This window comes from Aquarana catesbeiana, linkage group LG02 (genome assembly GCF_042186555.1).
Source record: "Aquarana catesbeiana isolate 2022-GZ linkage group LG02, ASM4218655v1, whole genome shotgun sequence".
Classification (NCBI taxonomy): domain Eukaryota; kingdom Metazoa; phylum Chordata; class Amphibia; order Anura; family Ranidae; genus Aquarana; species Aquarana catesbeiana.
The window spans coordinates 155008564-155028392 of record NC_133325.1 but is presented as its reverse complement, the minus strand read 5'-3'; the positions used below and the strand labels follow the sequence as shown (position 1 = coordinate 155028392).

The 19829-nt window shown below is 43.7% G+C and overlaps 1 protein-coding gene across 7 annotated transcripts in view; it reads left to right on the top strand.

The window, feature by feature from the left end:
• HDAC7 (histone deacetylase 7) overlaps positions 1 to 19829 on the top strand; it is a 466455-nt gene that overhangs the window by 278729 nt on the left and 167897 nt on the right. For 3 of the 7 annotated variants that reach the window (XM_073613658.1, XM_073613656.1, XM_073613661.1), the window contains exon 1: positions 13411 to 13827. The exons of 1 other annotated variant lie outside the window; for it this stretch is intronic. In XM_073613658.1, the coding sequence (XP_073469759.1) occupies positions 13710 to 13827 (118 nt within the window). In that variant the 5' untranslated portion in view covers positions 13411 to 13709. Of the gene's footprint in view, positions 1 to 13410; positions 13828 to 19829 lie in introns of those variants that run through there. 3 more of the 7 variants (XM_073613654.1, XM_073613653.1, XM_073613659.1) reach the window with 2 other exon arrangements.

Sequence of the window (19829 nt, the reverse complement as noted above, 5' to 3'; positions counted from 1 at the left end):
TAGATTAAATAACCATAAGTAAGTCATTCTAGAGTCAAAAAATATTTCTATGTGTGGGTAGTTAATATTTCAACAAAACAGATTGTTAGGTTTGCCCTTAGTACTTACTTCTTTTAGACATTAAGGTGGACAAGTGATTATTGTAACTCATTTTCCCACAGAGCCAACAATGTTCTTTTACATTACTTTAATCAAACAAATACTTACCCTTTCCTCATAATACTGTACAAACCATCCAGATTGCTCTTTAAAAAAACAGGTAAAACGTAAAGCTCTTCTTTTTTATATTTTGAATAAAGTAGAAAATGGTTAAAACACCATTGTGAAGATTTCCTTTCACTTCTAGTCCAATAGTAATTGAGAGAAAATCTCTCTAAGATAAGGAAAATCCCCTCTAAGACAGCTGTCACCAGAACAAGTGTCCCCATTAGAATATAACATGTCACAAATCAAATTTTGGGGTTTTCCCTTGCTTTAAGTGTTGATGAGACCCATGCTCTATCCAAACCTAAAAAAAAAAAATTTGCCTTTAGATACACTTAAAAGATACCTGTAAAGAAAGAAATATGTTGCTGCCATTAAAGCGGTGTTCCCCCCACTAAAAAATTTAAAGTCAGCAGCTACAAATACTGTAGCTGCTGACTTTTAATATTAGGACACTTACCTGTCCAGGGATGCAGCAATGTCGGCACTCAAGCCCGATTTTTGGATCGACTGTCAGGTGCTGCTGCCGTCATTCCTAGCAATAGAAATCGGCAGTGAAGCCGAGAAAGGAGCAGGGGGACGAACTTCCGAGAGGTGGCGCCGTGGTCTGCTAAAGTGGGGAAAGGGTATCTATCAATAACAGATTTTCACGAAAACAGGTACCCGTTCCCCCTCCCCCCTGTGGCACCGGAGGGGGGGGACAGATAACCAAAAGTTCCACTTTTGGGTGGAACTCTGCTATAATTATTCCTTTTTGAAACTGCTATTGGCTTGGCTCTTTTTCTCACCCTTTGTCCTCAATACTTACTAAGTCACTGACCTAGAAAAAGTAAGCAGCTTAGCAATGTCTTAAAAAAACATTTTTTTCTTTATCTGTATACTTTTTTCTTGTTATTGACTTAAATCTTTGAAATAAGAGGTTGGCAAAACAGCCATGAAACTGGCATTTTTAGAAGAAAAAATCAGCAATGGTAGTCTTCATGTTAATCTGTTGACAGGTCTACTGTTGTCAAAGAGATAGTGTCCACTCTATATGTCTACATCACACCTTTCACAGAGTCACAAAAGACTTAAGCCGGCCATAGATGGTTCGAATCTCAGCCGATTCAGCAGAGACTGGTCGAGAATCGAACCAAGTTGATTAAAAGATCAACTTGGGTAAAACCAACCTGTTGGATTTTTAATGCAAGCATTGCCATAGCCGTTGGCAATAATCACGGTGTTCTCCCGGATGGGACAGCTCCCCCCGCCCCCCTGCTGGGAGAACCTAATGGCTCCACAGAAGGGATTCCCCCCATCAACACTGACTGTGTTGATGGGGAAATCAAGCAAGGCCTAAGCCTTTTCTATGCTTTGAATGGCTGAATGAAGATAGATAGTGCAAAGCTTTATGGTAGAAATGTGCTGACCCCACTACAAGCAGCAAGAGGGACATAAGGACTGGCAATTAGAAACCAGAGTTGAGTTAAAAAATATATTACTTTATAGCTGATCTCTAGGTCTGTAGTGTTAAAGGGATCTTCACTGCTTCCAGGTGATGGGGAACATGCCCATTAGCTCCCTAAAGCGTCCATTACAAGGCCCTCATAAGGTCTTCAAGGTGGCACAAAGTCTACTGGTGGCATCGTGGTGACGCCACAACTTGAGGGGAGGCAACAAGACCAGTCAGTGGGCCTGTTCTGCAGCTTTGAGTCACTGGTCTAAACTTTTTTTGTCCAGATTGAAGCTTTAAACTTCTCCCTACAATAAAAAGTTGCCAAGTATCAGTTGAAGTCAGTCCACCTAAAAATGAGTTTTACTACTTTTTTTGTAGATGCTAGAGATAGAAACAGCCCAACGCATTCTTATATTTCTTCAGGAAAACTATAGGTCTGCACACCTGCTGTGGTTAGTATGAGTGGTTCCCACTTTTTCTTTATGTTTTTTTAATTCATTTTATTATTTGGAGAATTTAGAAAGGGGAGCTGGAACATGTAGATGTGGGTCAGAATACCAAAAACACCCAGGTGAACAGGGACAGAGTCATAAAATTATGGCAGGGAAGTTTTGAGTATCCAAGACATAAAAGAGACAAGGGGCTGACTGAACCCCGACTGGATCTATAACAAAAAAAAAAAAAATCACTTTTGGGCAGACTATTGGTCCACTGTTCAAAAGTTATGAAACACATCCTTTCATAAATATGAGTATCTTTAGTTCATTCCAAAACATCCGAAGTTTCCAAGTTCGCTAAACTTGGACAACTCTTGCTTCCCCCATGAAAATAGTTTTTCTGTGAATGAATGGGTAAAGAAAATGGAAAGGTCTGATGGTAGTAGTATTAAGAATTATATTTATTTTATGTCTCTGCCAAATAAAAGGGAATGAGTGACACATCCTAGACAACTCTTGCAGGACGTAGACATACCAGACTTTGTGTAGCCTTCAACATGGTTAGGAACAGTGTATATTGTGCTAAAAATATACCTATCATAAAGTAGACATCAGTGAGTCATGCTCTTGGTGAATTCCTGCACAGTACTCATTAATGTAATCATTAACTCAAAGTGAAAACATTTGAATTTTCTGGGTGCTTAGCTTATTGAACGTGCTGAACGCACTCAAATATTTATTACTTTTATTTTTTTGTATCTTTGTGGCCATCCTTTGGGTAAAACCCCATGGCTGGCTGATGGGAAATTTACTTGTGTAATCCTTTTACTTTCTTGATGTTAATTTTGCAACAAATGCCATGTAGGTTATCCAACCTTCCCTTTGCTCCACCACTGCTCCACTTCGCTGGAACAAGAAAACCAGATATTTTTGGTATAGGAAGCAGTTGGCTCAGTTCGCTTCCTCCTAGATGATTAGAGGCTTAGGCACCCAGAGCTGTCCCATAGGGGTGGAAAGGGAGTCCTTAGCCCAGGGGTCCGGACTGACAATAGGGGGACTGACTTACACCAGTGGGACTAGAAAATACCCCACCGCCAGTGGGAATAAAAAATGCCTCTGGCTTGGCAGTCAGTGGGCATAAAAAAAATATTAATTGTGCCCTATCATTAGTGTAAATGGAAGGAATAGTTCCATGTCACAGCACCCTAGTGTAGTGCAGTCCTAACTCTATACATTTTGAAAGTCTCCAGAGTTGAGGCACATAATAATGGATAGATTAAAGAGGAGCTCCAGGCTGCTTCAGAAAAAAAATAAAGTCAGCAGCTACAAATACTATAGCTGCTGACTTTTCATATAGGGACATATACCTGTTCAGGGATACCACAATGTCCTCACCTGAGCTTTGGGTGCAGGCATCTCTAGTGAAGGAAACAGGTAGTGAAGCCGTGCGGCTTCATAGCCTGTTTCCTACTTCGCATGTGCGAGTCGCACTGCGCCTTGTGAATGGTCCCGTAGTCTTTTAGGATCTGTGATGTGTCCCAGAAGACTGCGGGGGAAGGAGGGGGTTGAACTTCTGGCTCAGTTCGCAACGAAGTGAGAGGGAGTTCATATCAAAACCAGGTACCTGCTCCCCCCCACAAAGTGTCAAATGTGGCAGTGGAGGGGGGGAGGCTGCAAACAAGCGGAGCTAACCCTTTTAGGTGGAGTCCTACTTTAAGGGCAGTTATGCCTGGAGGATGTCCCATCTCTCCTTAAATGTATAGGAATGCACTGGACACCCAGAAAAAGCACAATGGCAGGGAAGGTATCCAGTTTGTCCCCTCACCAGTTCACCAACAGTACAAACAAATGGCAACCACCCCAACCTTTAACTGGCCATTGCAGCAAGGAGCACATAAAAGGGCGAAGCATGTCAAAAAACAACAAAGAAAATTCCCAGCTCACTTACCAACCAGCCTGCAGTAAACCGAATTGTCCTGTCTAACAGTTCACGTTAAAAACCAGGGTTTTAGTCTACACACATTTGAAAATATATGCGTAAGCTGCAGAGCCACTTCACAGCACCCCAGTATATTGGAATCCTACAGTATCTCACAAAAGTGAGTACACCCCTCACATTTTTGTAAATATTTTATTATATCTTTTCATGTGACAACACTGAAGAAACGACACTTTGCTACAGTGTAAAGTAGTGAGTGTACAGCTTGTATAACAGTGTAAATGTGCTGTCCCCTCAAAATAACTCAACACACAGCCATTAATGTCTAAACCACTGGCAACAAAATTGAGTACACCCCTAAGTACAAAAAGGGCAAATTGGGCCCAAAGTGTCAATATTTTGTGTGCCCACAATTATTTTGCAGCACTGCCTTAACCCTCTTGGGCATGGAGTTCACCAGAGTTTCACAGGTTGCCACTGGAGTCCTCTTTCCACTCCTCCATGATGACATCACTGAGCTGGTGGATGTTAGAGACCTTTCACTCCTTCACCTTCCATTTGAGGATGCCCCACAGAGGCTCAATAGGGTTTAGGTCTGGAGACATGCTTGGCCAGTCCATCACTTTTACCCTCAGCTTCTTTAGCAAGGCAGTGGCCATCTTGAAGGAGTGTTTGGAATCGTTATCATGTTGGAATACTGCCCTGTGGCCCAGTCTCCCAAGGGAGGGGATCATGCTCTGCTTCAGTATGTCACAGTACATTTTGGCATTCATGGTTCCCTCAATGAACTGTAGCTCCCAGTGCCGACAGCACTCATGCAGCCCCAGACCATGACACTCCCACCACCATGCTTGACTGTAGGTAAGACACACTTGTCTTTGTACTCCTCACCTGGTTGCCGCCACACACGCTTGACACCATCTGAACCAAATAAGTTTATCTTGGTCTCATCAGACCACAGGACATGGTTACAGTAATCCATGTCCTTAGTCTGCTTATCTTCAGCAAACTGTTTGCAGACTTTCTTGTGCATCATCTTTAGAAGAGGCTTCCTTCTGGGACGACAGCCATGCAGACCAATTTGATGCAGTGTGCGGTGTATGATCTGAGCACTGACAGGCTGACCCCCCACCCCTTTAACCTCTGCAGAAATGCTGGCAGCACTCATACGTTCCCAAATGTTTCCCAAAGACAACCTCTGGATATGACGCTGAGCACGTGCACTCAACTTCTTTGGTCAACCATGGCGAGGCCTGTTCTGAGTTGAACCTGTCCTGTTAAACTGCTGTATGGTCTTGGCCACCGTGCTGCAACTAGTTTCAGGGTCTTGGCAAACTTCTTATAGCCTAGGCCATCTTTATGTAAAGCAACAATTCTTCTTTTCAGATCTTCAGAGAGTTCTTTGTCATGTGGAACTTCCAGTGACCAGTATGAGAGAGTGAGACACCTCAGTATGAGAGTACACCAGTATGAGAGTATTTTTCAAAATACACCAGTATGACACCAGTATGAGAGTTTAACACACCTGCTCCCCATTGACACCTGAGACCTTGTAACAATAACGAGTCACATGACACCGGGGAGGGAAAATGAGCCCAATTTGGACATTTTCACTTAGGGGTGTACTCACTTTTGTTGCCAGCGGTTTAGACATTAATGGCTGTGTGTTGAGTTATTTTGAGGGGACAGCAAATTTACACTGTTATACAAGCTGTACACTCACTACTTTACATTGTAGCAAAATGTAATTTCTTCAGTGTTGTCACATGAACAGATATAATAAAATATTTACAAAAATGTGAGGGGTGTACTCACTTTTGTGAGATACTGTAACTCTATATATTTTGAGAGCCACCAGAGTTGGAGCACATATATTATTACGGATAGATTGAGGGCAGGTATGCCCGGAGGGAGCCCACCCCTCCTTATAGGTATATAAACCCAATGGACACTCAGTAATAGCACAATGGCAGCGAAAATATTCAGTGCACCCCCACACCAATTCACCAACAGTACAAACAAATGGCAACCACCCCAACCTATAACTGACCTTTGCAGGGAGCACATGGAAGGGGGACACATGTCAAGAAACAACAAAGAAAAATGTTGGTTTGTTGCAGTCTGGTTGGTAAGTGAGCTGGGAATTTTTCTTTGCCTGTATACAAAAGGGCGCGGATGCTAATGACATCAGTGACCTAATATGGCCATATTATGTCATTGATGTCACGTGTATCCCTGCCCCTTTGTATCTCTGCAGCTGCAGGGTGGGAAATCTTCTGCCCGCAGCTCATTGGCCCAGCAATAATAGCTGACTTCCAGGGTACTGAACCCAAGCTCAAACTGCCTCCATCCACACAAACTAAGCCCATGGACACAGGCCCCCATTAACACTGTGATTTTTAATGTCAGGTGTTCTATATGAAAGCTGACAGTGGGTGTGTCTGGGAATATGTCTTCAGCCTTGCAGTCAGGGGTTCTCAGATCACCAGCTGACAAAAGGGGGGGGGGGGGTGTGAACGAATGCAATACAGCAACAACTGCATAAAAAAACAGCAACACCAAATATGTCCCTGTGCAAACACAGAATAAAAATAGATATTTTCTACTCAAACCTGTTCAGCTGTAAAGACCTGGAAAGCCAGTTTAAGTGTTATGTCTATGTGCAGTCAGTGTTTTACGGAGAGAGGTCTGAGAGAAAAGGAATGTAAAGTGTGTCAGTTTTATTTGGTATAGGGAAGGAACGGGGAAAAACACATAAGATACAAATACTGTACAAATCTGGGTGGACAGCCATTGCTTAAAGTGATTGTAAAGGGATTTTTATTTTTAACCACTTAAGGACTTTTTAAGATTTGTTGTTTACAAGTTAAAAACAGTTTTTTTCCCAAGAAAATTACTTAGAACCCCCAAACAATATACATTTTTTTTTTAACACCCTAGAGAATAAAATGGCGGTCGTTCCACTACTTTCTGTCACAGCGTATTTGCGCAGCGGTCTTACAAGCGCATTTTTTTGGAAAAAATACACTTTTTTTGAATTAAAAAATAAGAAAACAATAAAGTTAGCCCAATTTTTTTTACATTGTGAAAGATAATGCCACATAACGCCAATTTACACCGAGTAAATTGATACCCAACATGTCACGCTTCAAAATTGCGCCCGCTCATGGAATAGCTTTTACCCTTAAAAATCTCCATAGGCGACGTTTAAAAAATTCTACAGGTTGCATGTTTTAAGTTTCAGAGGAGGTCTGGAGCTAGAATTATTGCTCTCACTCTACCGATTGTGGCGATACCTCACATGTGTGCTTTGAATACCGTTTTCATATGTGGGCGCTACTCACGTATGCGTTCGCTCCCGCTCGCGAGCTCGGTGGGACGGGGTGCGTTTAAAAAAAAAATGTTTTTTCATTTTATTTGACCTTTTTTCTTTTTACACTGCCCCTCTCCCGCCGCTGATAAAAGTGATCTCGCGGCGAATCCGCCGCAGAGACCACTCTTATCAGAAACCGGACCGCCAGCCGAACACGAGGATACCGGGGTTATGGCAGGTAGTTGCCATAACAACGATATCTCCCGTCAAAGTTGGGACGTATATCGGCGTGCGGCGCCCCCGAAGTGGTTAAATAACAAACATGTTATACTTACCTGTTCTGTGCAATGATTTTGCACAGAACAGTCCCAATCCTCCACTTCTGGGGTCACCTGCTGGCGCTCCTGGCTCCTCCCCCTTCTGACTACCCCCATAGCAGTGGGTGTCACCTCATCATGGCAAGTTATATGGTTTGTTATATTCCGCGCTTAGGTGGAGGCTGGGTTGCTGCCTCCCTTATGAGGGCCCCAACAGGAGCTCTCGTATGAAAATAATGTTGTAGATATAGGGTTAATGGCGCTGCCCATCACCTGAAGAGTGATCCACCACACTGAATCACTCTTCCCAGGTGAGTGTACAACAGGTGGGTATTATTCACTTCCGTCACCAGGAGAGTAGTTGTCCCAATAGATCACTATTAACCAAAAAGTAAATAGTGATGTATCATTAAATATTTCTCGGGATTTATATAAGCAAATAGTAAAATGTGTTAATTCGTGTTCCTTGATTTTATATATTAATCTTATGTCATTAGTATATGTGTATTGAGCTATATTGATGCCCTTATCCGATCAGCTTTACTATCTGATTTTAACAAAAGTGCTTCATTCCTAGTCCTATGTGATAACTTTGGTACACATGAATAGGGATTGGTTATATATAAAAACGGACCCAAAAAGGTAAATTAAAGATAAAGGTAATGATAATACAAATGAAAGTCCAGTGAAAAATATTTTTCCGTTAAGTATTCAAATTGTCCAATCTTAACGAAATTTCCAGTGACTTTTAACGTAAACTCCGGACCAGCGTGCGTTCCACGGGCCAGATCTTCGCAACCGGAAGTGACGTGAGTGAGTACCAAGCTCCGCCTTGGCACTGCCCGATCACTCTTCAGGTGACGGGCAGCGCTAGTAACCCTATATCTACAACATGGTCAACTAAGTGTCTGGAGTCGGAATCTGGATGGAAGACCAGGAGAAGGTGGGGGAATAGTGACTGACAATAGCGCAGCACTGGAGGGGATCACTTGCCAGGTAAGTGTGCCATGATATGCTAATATTCTATGCCAGGGATATGCAATTAGTGGACCTCCAGCTGTTGCAAAACTACAAGTCCCATCATGTTCTGCCTCTGGGTGTCATGCCTGTGGCTGTCAGAGTCTTGCTATGCCTCATGGGACCTGTAGTTCTGCAACAGCTGGAGGTCCGCTAATTGCATATCCCTGTTCTATGCATACAAACATATTATGGCTAAAGCCTAGTACATACAGGCCGAATGTCAGGCGGCATCAGACAGTTTAATAGAAACCGGCTGATATTCGGCCTGTCTGTACTGTCAGTCCGACAGAAGGGGCACGACCGAGAAAGGTCTGCCGATCGGCTCCCGAACAGCCAATGGCTGAGAACGCTGAGAGGAGTGTTCTGGCAGGGGGGTAGGTGGTGCGTGCCCCCCCGGCCCCCTCCCTCCTTCCAAATGCTCCCAGCTTGATGTGGGGGCACCCAAGCAGGCTCGCTTCCAAGCCGCTGCTCTGAGTGTCCATTCAGACACAGAGCCTCGGCTCAGTCCCACCCCCTCTCTATTCTCATTGGCTCACTGGCTCTGATTGACAGTATCTCAGCCAATTAGGAGGGAGAGTCCCCAGGGAACTGAGATTCTTGTGCACATTGCTGGATCAAGATTGGGCTTAGGTAAGTATTAGGGGTCTGCTGCACCCCCAAAGGTTTTACAAAAATCCTTGGGCCTTTACGACCACTTTAACCACTTACCTACTGGGCACTTTTACCCCCTTCCTGCCCAGGCCAATTTTCAGCTTTCAGAGCTGTCGCACTTTGAATGACAATTGCATGCTCATGCCACACTGCACCGAAACAAAATGTTTAGCATTTTTTTTCACACAAATAGCACCTTCTTTTGTTGCTATTTAATCACCACTTGGTTTTTAATTTTCGGCTAAATAAACGAGTAAAGACAAAAAATTTGGAAAAAAAACCCCAACTTTTTCATAGTTTGTTATAAAATTTTGCAAACAGGTAATTTTTCTCCTTCACTGATGTGCGCTGATGAGGCTTCACTGATGAGACGGCACTGATGAGGCTATGCTGATGGGCACTGATGAGGTTGCACTGATGGGCACTGGTAAGCAGCACTAGTAGGTGACACTGATTGGCAGCACTGGTGGGAACTGATGAGGCTGCACTGATGGGCACTGGTAGGCAGCACTAGTAGGTGACACTGATTGGCAGCACCGGTGGGAACTGATGAGGTGGCACTGATGGGCACTGGTAGGCAGCACTACTAGGTGACACTGATGGGCACTAATTGGCAGCACTGGTGGGACTGCACTGATAATCAGGACACCGATAATCAGTGCCCTGATTATCAGTGTACATGTCCCTTTTACAGAAGCCGTTTATTGGCTCTCTTCTCCCTTCCTCTGCCGATAACCGGCTTCTGTTTACATGATTGGACACAACTGATCACGTGGTAAAGAGCCGCTGTTTGGCTCTTTACCTCAATTTGTGATCAGCAGTGTCCAGAGGACACTGATCATAGAGCGCACTCCCTGTGCCCTGTAGTGGGCGAGATCACGGAAGACCATCATATGAAGGCCTGCCAGAACTAGCCGTCCACGCTGTAGCCATCATTCGGTCATAGCGCGGTTGGCAAGTGGTTAATTAAACAAGCTAAAGTTAGAAGATGATTGGTTACCATGTACAGATTTTGCACTCTCCAGTAGAGCTGCACGATTAATGGTTAAAAAATTGTGATCTCGATTCAACCCCCCTTACGATCCTAATCCAGCATTTCCCAATTCATTCATCTAACAAGTGTAGAGAGTTCACTGCTCACTCAGCTGTCAAAAAAAAACAAAAAAAAATGGGCAGCCTGCAAAGTTTTTCACAACATTGTCAGCTCTGGTAGATAACTATAAACAAAGTAACATTTAGTTCTTTCATTTCAAAGGGGTGTACTTTGGTCTGTAAATGAGGTCAGTTTAAATCACTTAGGCTGCATTCACACCTGAGCGTAGCGTTTTTGAGCGTTTCTTCCGGCGTTTTGTTGCGCGTTTTTTCGGGCATATTTGCACGTTTCCATGCAGCGTTGTCCGGCGTTTTTGAGCTTTGGCATTTCTTTTTATTAGCCAATAGGAAAAAGGATCATATGTTTCATCATTTGTTGCTGTGTTGTTAAGATTTTGTCATCTGCTTCCTGCTCCAAAAACGCCCAAATTTTTTCCCCTCAAGCGTTTTGTAGCTTGAGGCTTCAAGCTACAAAACGCTCAGGTGTGAATGGGCTCTAAAAGACTAAACTTTTTTCTGACACTTGTTGCTTGCAAAGTTAAAATCAGTATTTTTTGCTAGAAAATTACTTGGAACCCCAAACAACACTATTTGTGCAGTGGTCTTTCAAATGCAATTTTTTGGGAAAAAATACACTTTAATGAATTAAAAAAAAGTCTAAACCGTAAAGTTAGCCCAATTTTTTTGTATAATGTGAAAGATGATGTTACTCCGAGAATTGTGATCTTTATTCTAAGCAAAAAAAATTGTGATTCTCATTTTAGCCAGGATCGTGCAGCTCTTCTCTCCAGTTTTAGTAAATCAACCCCATGACGATCTGGGCGTTTACAGGCATATTTGTAGAAGAGCGTCTGCAGGCTGGAAGAAAAAAAAAACATTGCAAGTGCGATTTTGAGAGGAACTTTGGGGCAGAAAAAAACGCTTGATGTGCCTAAACAGTGAACATGCATCAATGCACCGAAATGCTGTGTTTAAGGCGCGTCAAGTGCTTTAACCACTCTGGCGGTATGATTATGTCAGATTTTTGCATCTTAGAGCGGTACAATTGTTTTGCATAGAAATTTGGCGTTTTATATTGTAGGCCTGTAATTCTTAGCAATAACACACTTAAATCTGTCCAAACAAGAGTCTAGTAGATATCCCGGGTATGATAAAGTTTGAAACACAAAATCATAAATTATAATATAATAAATATCTATAAATAATTATAAAAAAAAAAATAATAAAATGAATTTCCCCACGATTCACTATCGCTCAATTCTGCAAGTGCTCCAATTTACTATCGCTGTTTTCTAGCTGGTCTATAACCACTTTTGATGTAAAGGGACACTTTTTGGTTGCTATGGACAATCTCCAGTTTCCAGGCAAAGAAAACAGTATATATAATATAAAACTGAATGCAGGGCACTGGACAAAGCACTGGGGACAAAAAGGGATGTGAAATGATTTCATACAATAATGTAATCTGTAAGATTACAGTGTACTGTATGTGTTATGAATTTTCTATTTTTTTAATTTGCCGCCAGGCTCCGCCCCTATGAGTCGTGACGCTCGCAGGGAACGGAGCCCGGCACACACAGAGGCATCGGGTGGAGGACAGAGCCCGCAGACACAGCGGGGGACATCGCGGGATCCTGGGGAAAAGGTAAGTAACCTGGACCAGGATCCTGTAATGCAATCCTGGGTGTGGCTCGGGGTTACCACTAATGATGCTGAAATTTAACCCCGAGCCACACTCGGGAATACCGCCAGGGATGTAAAAGTGTACATTTTTTCCAGTGCTGGGAGGGGAGCATTTATAAACGCAAATGTGACAAAAACACATATACAATATGCTCCATAGCAGCATTTTTCATGCTGCTTTTTTTCTGCCAGCAGTTCTGGCATTGTTTCTGCTGCCTAGTGCGCCTGGACCCAAAGATCATCACCTGCACCTTCCAGTCATGTGACCATTATATCCCTCGCCGGCTGCTATGTTCTCCCTGTGCTCCAGGTTTTAAGCCTCTTGATTGGCCAGTGGGGGGTGACATCATCCTGCCCAAGTGCACAGGAGTCATTTGGGCACAGGCAAAAGTGTGCTGGGAATGCCCGCCGAGCTGTGCATGTGAGGCTCTGGATAACGGTGAGCAGGCAGGTCCTTGCACACGGTACAGATGTATGAACGGGAGGATGAGCTGTATAGTAAATGGGTGAAGTTGTGCATGTGTGTGGAAATCGGGGTGTTGTATCTGCACGTAAAATACTAATACGTAATACAGATTCTTGTGGGTTTTTTTAGTGATCTATACGCAGTGCGTGTTTATGCGCCCGTGTGTACAGGACCATTAAAAACAATGGACTGCATTGTAATCAGTAAAAAAAACAAAATGCCTTCATAATTAGATGTTGTTTTTAGGTATCTGTGTGCAAGAGGCATTTTTATTATCTTATTATTATAATTATTATATTATCATCATGTTATATTTTTATATATTGTTATTATTATATTAATGTTATTATTATGATATTATAAATAATTATTATATTATTATCATGTTAAATTATTATAATATATAAATATTATTATATTAATGTTATTATTATTATGATATGATATTATTATTAAATAATTATAAATATTATTCCATAAGAATCATAGCATGTCCCCTGTGCAATAAAAATCTGCTGCTCACAGTGTTTAGGAATGTCAGGTTTACCTGTCACACACATTACAATGTGATTGCTCTATGTAGAGATTGGGTAGGTCCTCCTGTGGATCGTACAGTGTATGGCGCTCCCGATGTCACACAGGGCAGGTAGAAGGAGGCAGAGAGAGCACGTGACTGCCGCTTCTTTTCCTGTTCAGCAGATGGAGCCGGAATGCGGCGTACAGAGAATGGCCGAGCCCGGGGCTGACACCTGATTGGGCGGCGCTCCAGCCAACCCCGGCGCCCCGTGTCCGAACAATGCACACTTCTATTGTGGATGTGAGTGTGGAGCTGGCTCCGGCTCGCGGCTCTATTTTTGGCGGAGCTCCGCCCCCCTCCGATCTATTTCTGTCAGTCTAGGCTCGGGGCAGCGCTGCGTGAGAGAGTGTGATAGAGAAGAGCCCGGGAGAGACCGCCGACACTCTCCTCTCATAGGGCGCCTCTCTCCTCATAGGGCGCCTCTCCTCTCTTCTCCTCTGTGTGTGTATAGGGTAGCGGGGATCGCACGGTGTCCTCCGAGTGACATGGCCGGCTGCCGGCTGTAGAGGAGCGAGCAGAGTGTGTGTGCACAGCCGGGACACGGAGCGCCGACAGCCCTTCACTCACCCGCCTCCATGCCTGGATTACATCAAATGTTAAACACCATTTACGAGGCTGATTCCGCTTCTTCCACAGATGCCATCCGACGGGGAGACAAGGGGCTGAGGGGCGGACTACACTCCGGGGGAGCAGGTAAGAGACGACACCTACCTACCTACCTACCTACCTACCTACCTACCGCCTTCATTGTTATCATCACCGTACACACCTACCTACCTACCATGGGTCACTGCTTCTCCCTCCATACATACAGGACACTGTCTGCACTCCTCAATGGGATCTCCTCTACACCCCCCTTCTATGGGATCTCCTCTACACCCCCCTTCTATGGGATCTCCTCTACACCCCCCTTCTATGGGATCTCCTCTACACCCCCCTTCTATGGGATCTCCTCTACACCCCCCTTCTATGGGATCTCCTCTACACCCCCCTTCTATGGGATCTCCTCTACACCCCCCTTCTATGGGATCTCCTCTACACCCCCCTTCTATGGGATCTCCTCTACACCCCCCTCCTATGAAATCTCTTCTCTACTTTGTGGGATCTCCTCTATGTGATCTCTTCTCCACCATCTTTTCTATGTGATCTCTTCTCCACCCCCCTTTTCTATGGGATCTCTTCTCCACCCCCCTTTTCTATGGGATCTCTTCTCCGCCCCCCTTTTCTATGGGATCTCTTCTCCACCCCCCTTTTCTATGGGATCTCTTCTCCACCCCCCTTTTCTATGGGATCTCTTCTCCACCCCCTTTTCTATGGGATCTCTTCTCCACCCCCTTTTCTATGGGATCTCTTCTCCACCCCCCTTTTCTATGGGATCTCTTCTCCACCCCCTTTTCTATGGGATCTCTTCTCCACTCCCTTTTCTATGGGATCTCTTCTCCACCCCTTTTTCTATGGGATCTCTTCTTCACCCTCTTTTCTATGGGATCTCTTCTCCACCCCCTTTTTCTATGTGATCTCTTCTCCATCCCCTTTTCTATGTGATCTCTTCTCCATCCCCTTTTCTATGTGATCTCTTCTCCACCCCACCTTTTTCTATGTGATCTCTTCTCCACCCCCCTTTTTCTATGTGATCTCTTCTCCACCCCCCTTTTTCTATGGGATCTCTTCTCTCCCCCCCCCCTTTTCTATGGGAACTCTTCTCCACCCCCCCTTTTCTATGGGAACTCTTCTCCCCCCTTTTCTATGCAATCTCTTCTCCTCCCCCTTCTTCTATTGGATCTCTTCTCCACCCCCCCCCTTTTCTATGGGAACTCTTCTCCTCCCCTTTTCTATGCGATCTCTTCTCCTCCCCCATTTTCTATGGGATCTCTTCTCCACCCCCCCCTTTTCTATAGGAACTCTTCTCCCCTTTTCTATGTGATCTCTTCTCCTCCCACTTCTTTATGGGAACTCTTCTCCCCCTTTCTATGCCGCCCCCCCCCCCCACAGTTATGATCTTGTGTTATTTCATTAGAGATCTAACAGAAGTTCTGGGTGAACACAGGTCCATAGTTGTTCAGTAAAGTCACAGTAGTAGTGGATAGACTTTGCACATTATTTGACTTGGGGCTCTTCTCCACTGGTGGTACATATTGGACACTTGCACAAGCTTTGAACACACACCAAGTTTGTAAAGTAGTTGTATGTTGTATTTTGAACACATGATCACCATTAGACTGGGAGGGGGAGGGTTACCACACATGTGCATTTCACCCTTTTATTTATTTACTTTTTGTTGTTGTTGATGTCACATTTGCTTCTATCAGTACTGTACAATTGAATATCATTATCACAGGTGTAGGAGGCAGTTCAATGGCAGAAAAAAACACCCCAGAAATGTCACTAATGGAGACAAGCCCTAAGTCCTCATTCACAGCAAGAAGAGGAATCATGTTATTGTCTATGGGGTCCAGTCATACCTATACAAAACTCTTCTGCATGACCCTTCTTGTGCTGTGTTTCTAGCTCCATAGACTTCAATGGGAGCACTTAGAATAATTTATAAAAAACACACAAAAGCTGCATGAAAATGCTAATGGACACGTGTGATCCCAGTGTCAGTCTCAGGCTGGGCTCACACTAGAACACACAGCGGCTCACACCAGGGGTCCGGTGCGTCTCCAGTCACAGTTTCAGGTCCGATTTCAGAGTGAATTTTAGGCTGAATTCAAATCTGAAACGGCCCAAAAGACGCACAGGACTCCTGTGTAAATCGCAGCGGAGCCTCTCCGGAGATGTGTGAACCGGCTCCATAGAGAGTCATTCACAATCTCCTGCTATGCAAATGGGATGCAGGGAAACCCACATCCAATTCACAATAGTGTGAAGCCAGCCTAAATGTTCTATAGGCACCACTAATGCTACAGTCACATGGACAGCCGGGGGCCCATAATTTGCTGCGTTCCTGTCACTGGACACATCAACACTCTCTGATACGGCCGCTTATAAACTGGCTGATTAGCTACAGCCGGGATGTGTGTGAAACACTCACCCTGGACACACACTGGCTCAGCATTGTTCTGTGCCTCTATTCACATGTGTTCACTTATCTGAGCAGTTAGTGGCCATTGATTTGTACAGACTACAGTTGTGACAGCCGCCACTGTTTGCAGAGACTGTGTTCAGCAAGAATCCACTGATTCTCACCGGCAGCCTCTCCTGTTCGCTGTGCAGCCATGTAGATGTAGCCTAAGATGCCAATTGCCCCAGCCTGGACTACCACATTGGTTGTCCTGAAGAGACCTTTGTTGTATGATGGCCCATTCCTATCTCTGAGCTTAAGGTGCACTTTAAACTGCGCTAGAGGGCATGGAAAGTTCTCTACAATTTCTGTTTATATACTACAACATTTATTAACTTTCAAATAATAAATCAAATATACTATCAGACTAGATGTTTATGTTGAGACAAACAAGTCTATAGCTTCTCGGCAGTGGTTGGATAAAGTCATTGTAGTTGGTAGAGGTTGCACATTCTTTGACTCTTTGGTGTTGATTTACTAAAGGCAAAAAGACTCTGCAAGTGCAGGTGCTCCAGAGCTTTGTAAATAGGAACATCTATTGACTTTCATCACCCAATCACATGCAAGCAAAAAATGCTGTTTTCTTTTTTTTTTTTTTTTTTTACCTTGCATGTAAATTGGGTATTTTTTGCAAAGTGAAGCTTCACCTCATTTACTAAGCTCTGAAGCAACTGCATTTACAAAGTGCACCGTCTGTTTGTCTTTAGTAAATTAACCTTGTAGCTCCGCAGACACCACAAAGAAGCTAATGGCATTGGTCTGGACTACTACTTTAGCAGTCACTTTTGTTGTAAGATGTTCCATTCACACTTTACCTTTAAAGCTTATGGTGCGCTAATGCACTTTTAATTGTAAAAATAAAGTGCATGGAGAGTTCACTACCATTTTATTTATTTTTTAGCCTACAGGGTCTACTAAATGTTATCATAAGTGTGTGTAGTTTTATTGGCTAAAGGAAAGTACCAGGTGTACTGTATAGGAGAGGATGAGACGTTTGTAAGTAAGGGGTCGATATAAAAGTCATAGCGGTCAGTTGACTTTGGACATTCTAGTAATGGAAGTTCTACAGCTGCCACCAAGATGCAGACCTCCCTGGTCTGAGGAACCAGTTTCGTTATCATGGTATAATCTTTGTATAAGGACCCATTCAAACCACTTTAAATGGTATTAAATGTTCCCCACCATTTTTTCAGTGGTGCGTTGTTTTCCAAGCTCACATATCTTCCATAGTGGTTAAGGGTGACCTATGGAAAATGCACTTAATATATCACCCAAAATAAAGACAAATTATTATGTAATCCAGGAGCTAGTCAGCTCAATGCAGGAGCCACCAGGACTTATTTTTTTAGGAGCCTTCTCCACTGATGAACAATACAGAGATCCTCAAGAGTTATGCACCAGCTGGGATTTTTAAGGGGCATTGTCTGTGTGTGTGCTGGGATTTGTCCAACCCTTGTTTAAAGTGATTGTAAACCTCAGACATGAAATATGAACAAAGCATATCCCTCTATAGTGTGTACTTGTCTCAATTAGGAGCACTAATGGCCCGTACACACGATCCGAATATCGTACTACAGATTGTAAGACCTTTTTCACTTAATAGTCGCAAGTAGAAATTGAATAGGTTACTAAAGTCACAAAAATTCTCGTACGACAGAAAAAAAAAATCGGAAGTGATGTCATGTGTTGTAATGTATTTGTATTTTCGGACAACAACTTTACTGACTAAACGAAGATCGTATCCTATGAGGACAATTTTTGTGCTTGTCCAATCAAATAATATGATGAATTGTCGTGATCGTCTCTCAAAAGCTCTGTACTAACGATCTGATTATCGTACGATCACGTTGAAAGCGGTATTTTTCCTACGGGCCATAAGGGGTTGATTTACTGAAGGCAAATAGACTGTACACAGAGCTTAGTAAATGAGGAAAAGCTTCACTTTGCAAAGAATACCCAATCATATGCAAGGAAAATAACAAAAAAAAACCAGCATGGTTACCTGCATGTCACTGGATGATGGAAGTCAGCAGAGCTTCTGCTCTTCTGCTAAGCACTGGAGCAATTTCTCTTGCAGAGTGCATCTGCACTTTGCAAAGTGCACAGTCTATTTGTCTTTTGTAAATCAACCCCTTAGACCCCTTTCACACTGGGGCGGTCTGCAGGCATAATTGCGCTAAAAATACCGCCTGCAAACCGACCCAAAACAGCCGCTGCTGTTTGTTCAGTGTGAAAGCCCGAGGGCTTTCACACTGGAGCGGTGCGCTGGCAGGAGAAGAAAAAAACTCCTGCAAGCCGCATCTTTGGAGCGGTGAAGGAGCGGTGTATTCACCGCTCCTTCGCCGCTCCTGCCCATTGAAATGGGGCAGCGCGGCTATACCGCGGCTATAGCTGCGCTATGCGAGCGGTTTTAACCCTTTTTCGGCCGCCAGCGGGGGGTTAAAACCGCACTGCTAGCGGCCGAATACAGCCGCAAAAACTACGGTAAAACAACGCTAAAAATAGCGCTGTTTTACCGCCGACACCCCCACCGCGCCAGTGTGAAAGGGGCCTTAGTGTCACTTTTGTCTCCTGCTTCGTTCCTCTGCTATCAGCATGAATCACTTCTAATAAGTTTTCCTGACACCAAGAGAAAAGTGGTGACGGGGAGGGACCTCCAGTTGATTGGCAACCTCAGCTCTGTTCCTGTGTGCTGTGTAAAAGGAGGTGTGTCCCTTCCCTCCAATCAGCTCTCCTCACTGAGCACTGCAGAGTGTAACTTTAGCTCACCGCCCCCTTTTTTTTCTGAACAATCAGACAAGCTTTATGAATTCAGCATTTTGAACGGATGTAGATTAGAAAGGGCTGCAGATAGACATCTACAACTGTGGGAGGATTTGTTTCATCTCTGTGTATCTGTATCTGAGGCCAGTCACTTCACTGGTTATATGTGAGGGTTTACAACCACTTAGGCTTCTTGTACATGGGATGTTTTTACAACCTCTCCTGAACTATTTAAATTTAACAGATAGTAACTAACTGTTTAAAATGTCCATTGTGCTGCGTTTACATGCTGCATTTTTTTTTTTTTGTTTTCAAAATGAAAAAACGCCTGTAAACGAAACGTGGCTAAACACGAGTTACCCCATTTACACCCATTTACAAGCTGTTATAGGCATTTGGCGTTTCAAATGCCTCTGAACATCCGTCCTGAACGCATTTTTTTGTTTTTGCGTTCCAAAAAATGCTTCTAAACTCAACTGCCTGTAAACGACTATAAACGAGCCTGTGTACATGTATTGATAAGATAACATAGAGGAGAGTTCAGGTGCAGCTGAAAAAAATGACCAACTGCTCCTAAATGTCCGTTTACCAGCAGCAGTGTACATGAGCCCTACGTATATTCTGCATTCGGAGATTGGTAGCTGCGGCAATCCCTCATCTCCCATCCTCAACATCATTCAGAACAAAAAGCATGTCCAGAAAAGGATATTGAACTCACTAACCCCAAGCATGCCCTCAGATACACTAATAATGCTGTCATGTTCCCAGTGTCAGGTGTGTTTCTACCTGAAGACAGTGATTCATAATTACTGTTGTCTGATGACAAAAGTGGTACAGTGACAGATGGAAAACTTCTCCCTTTCTTAGC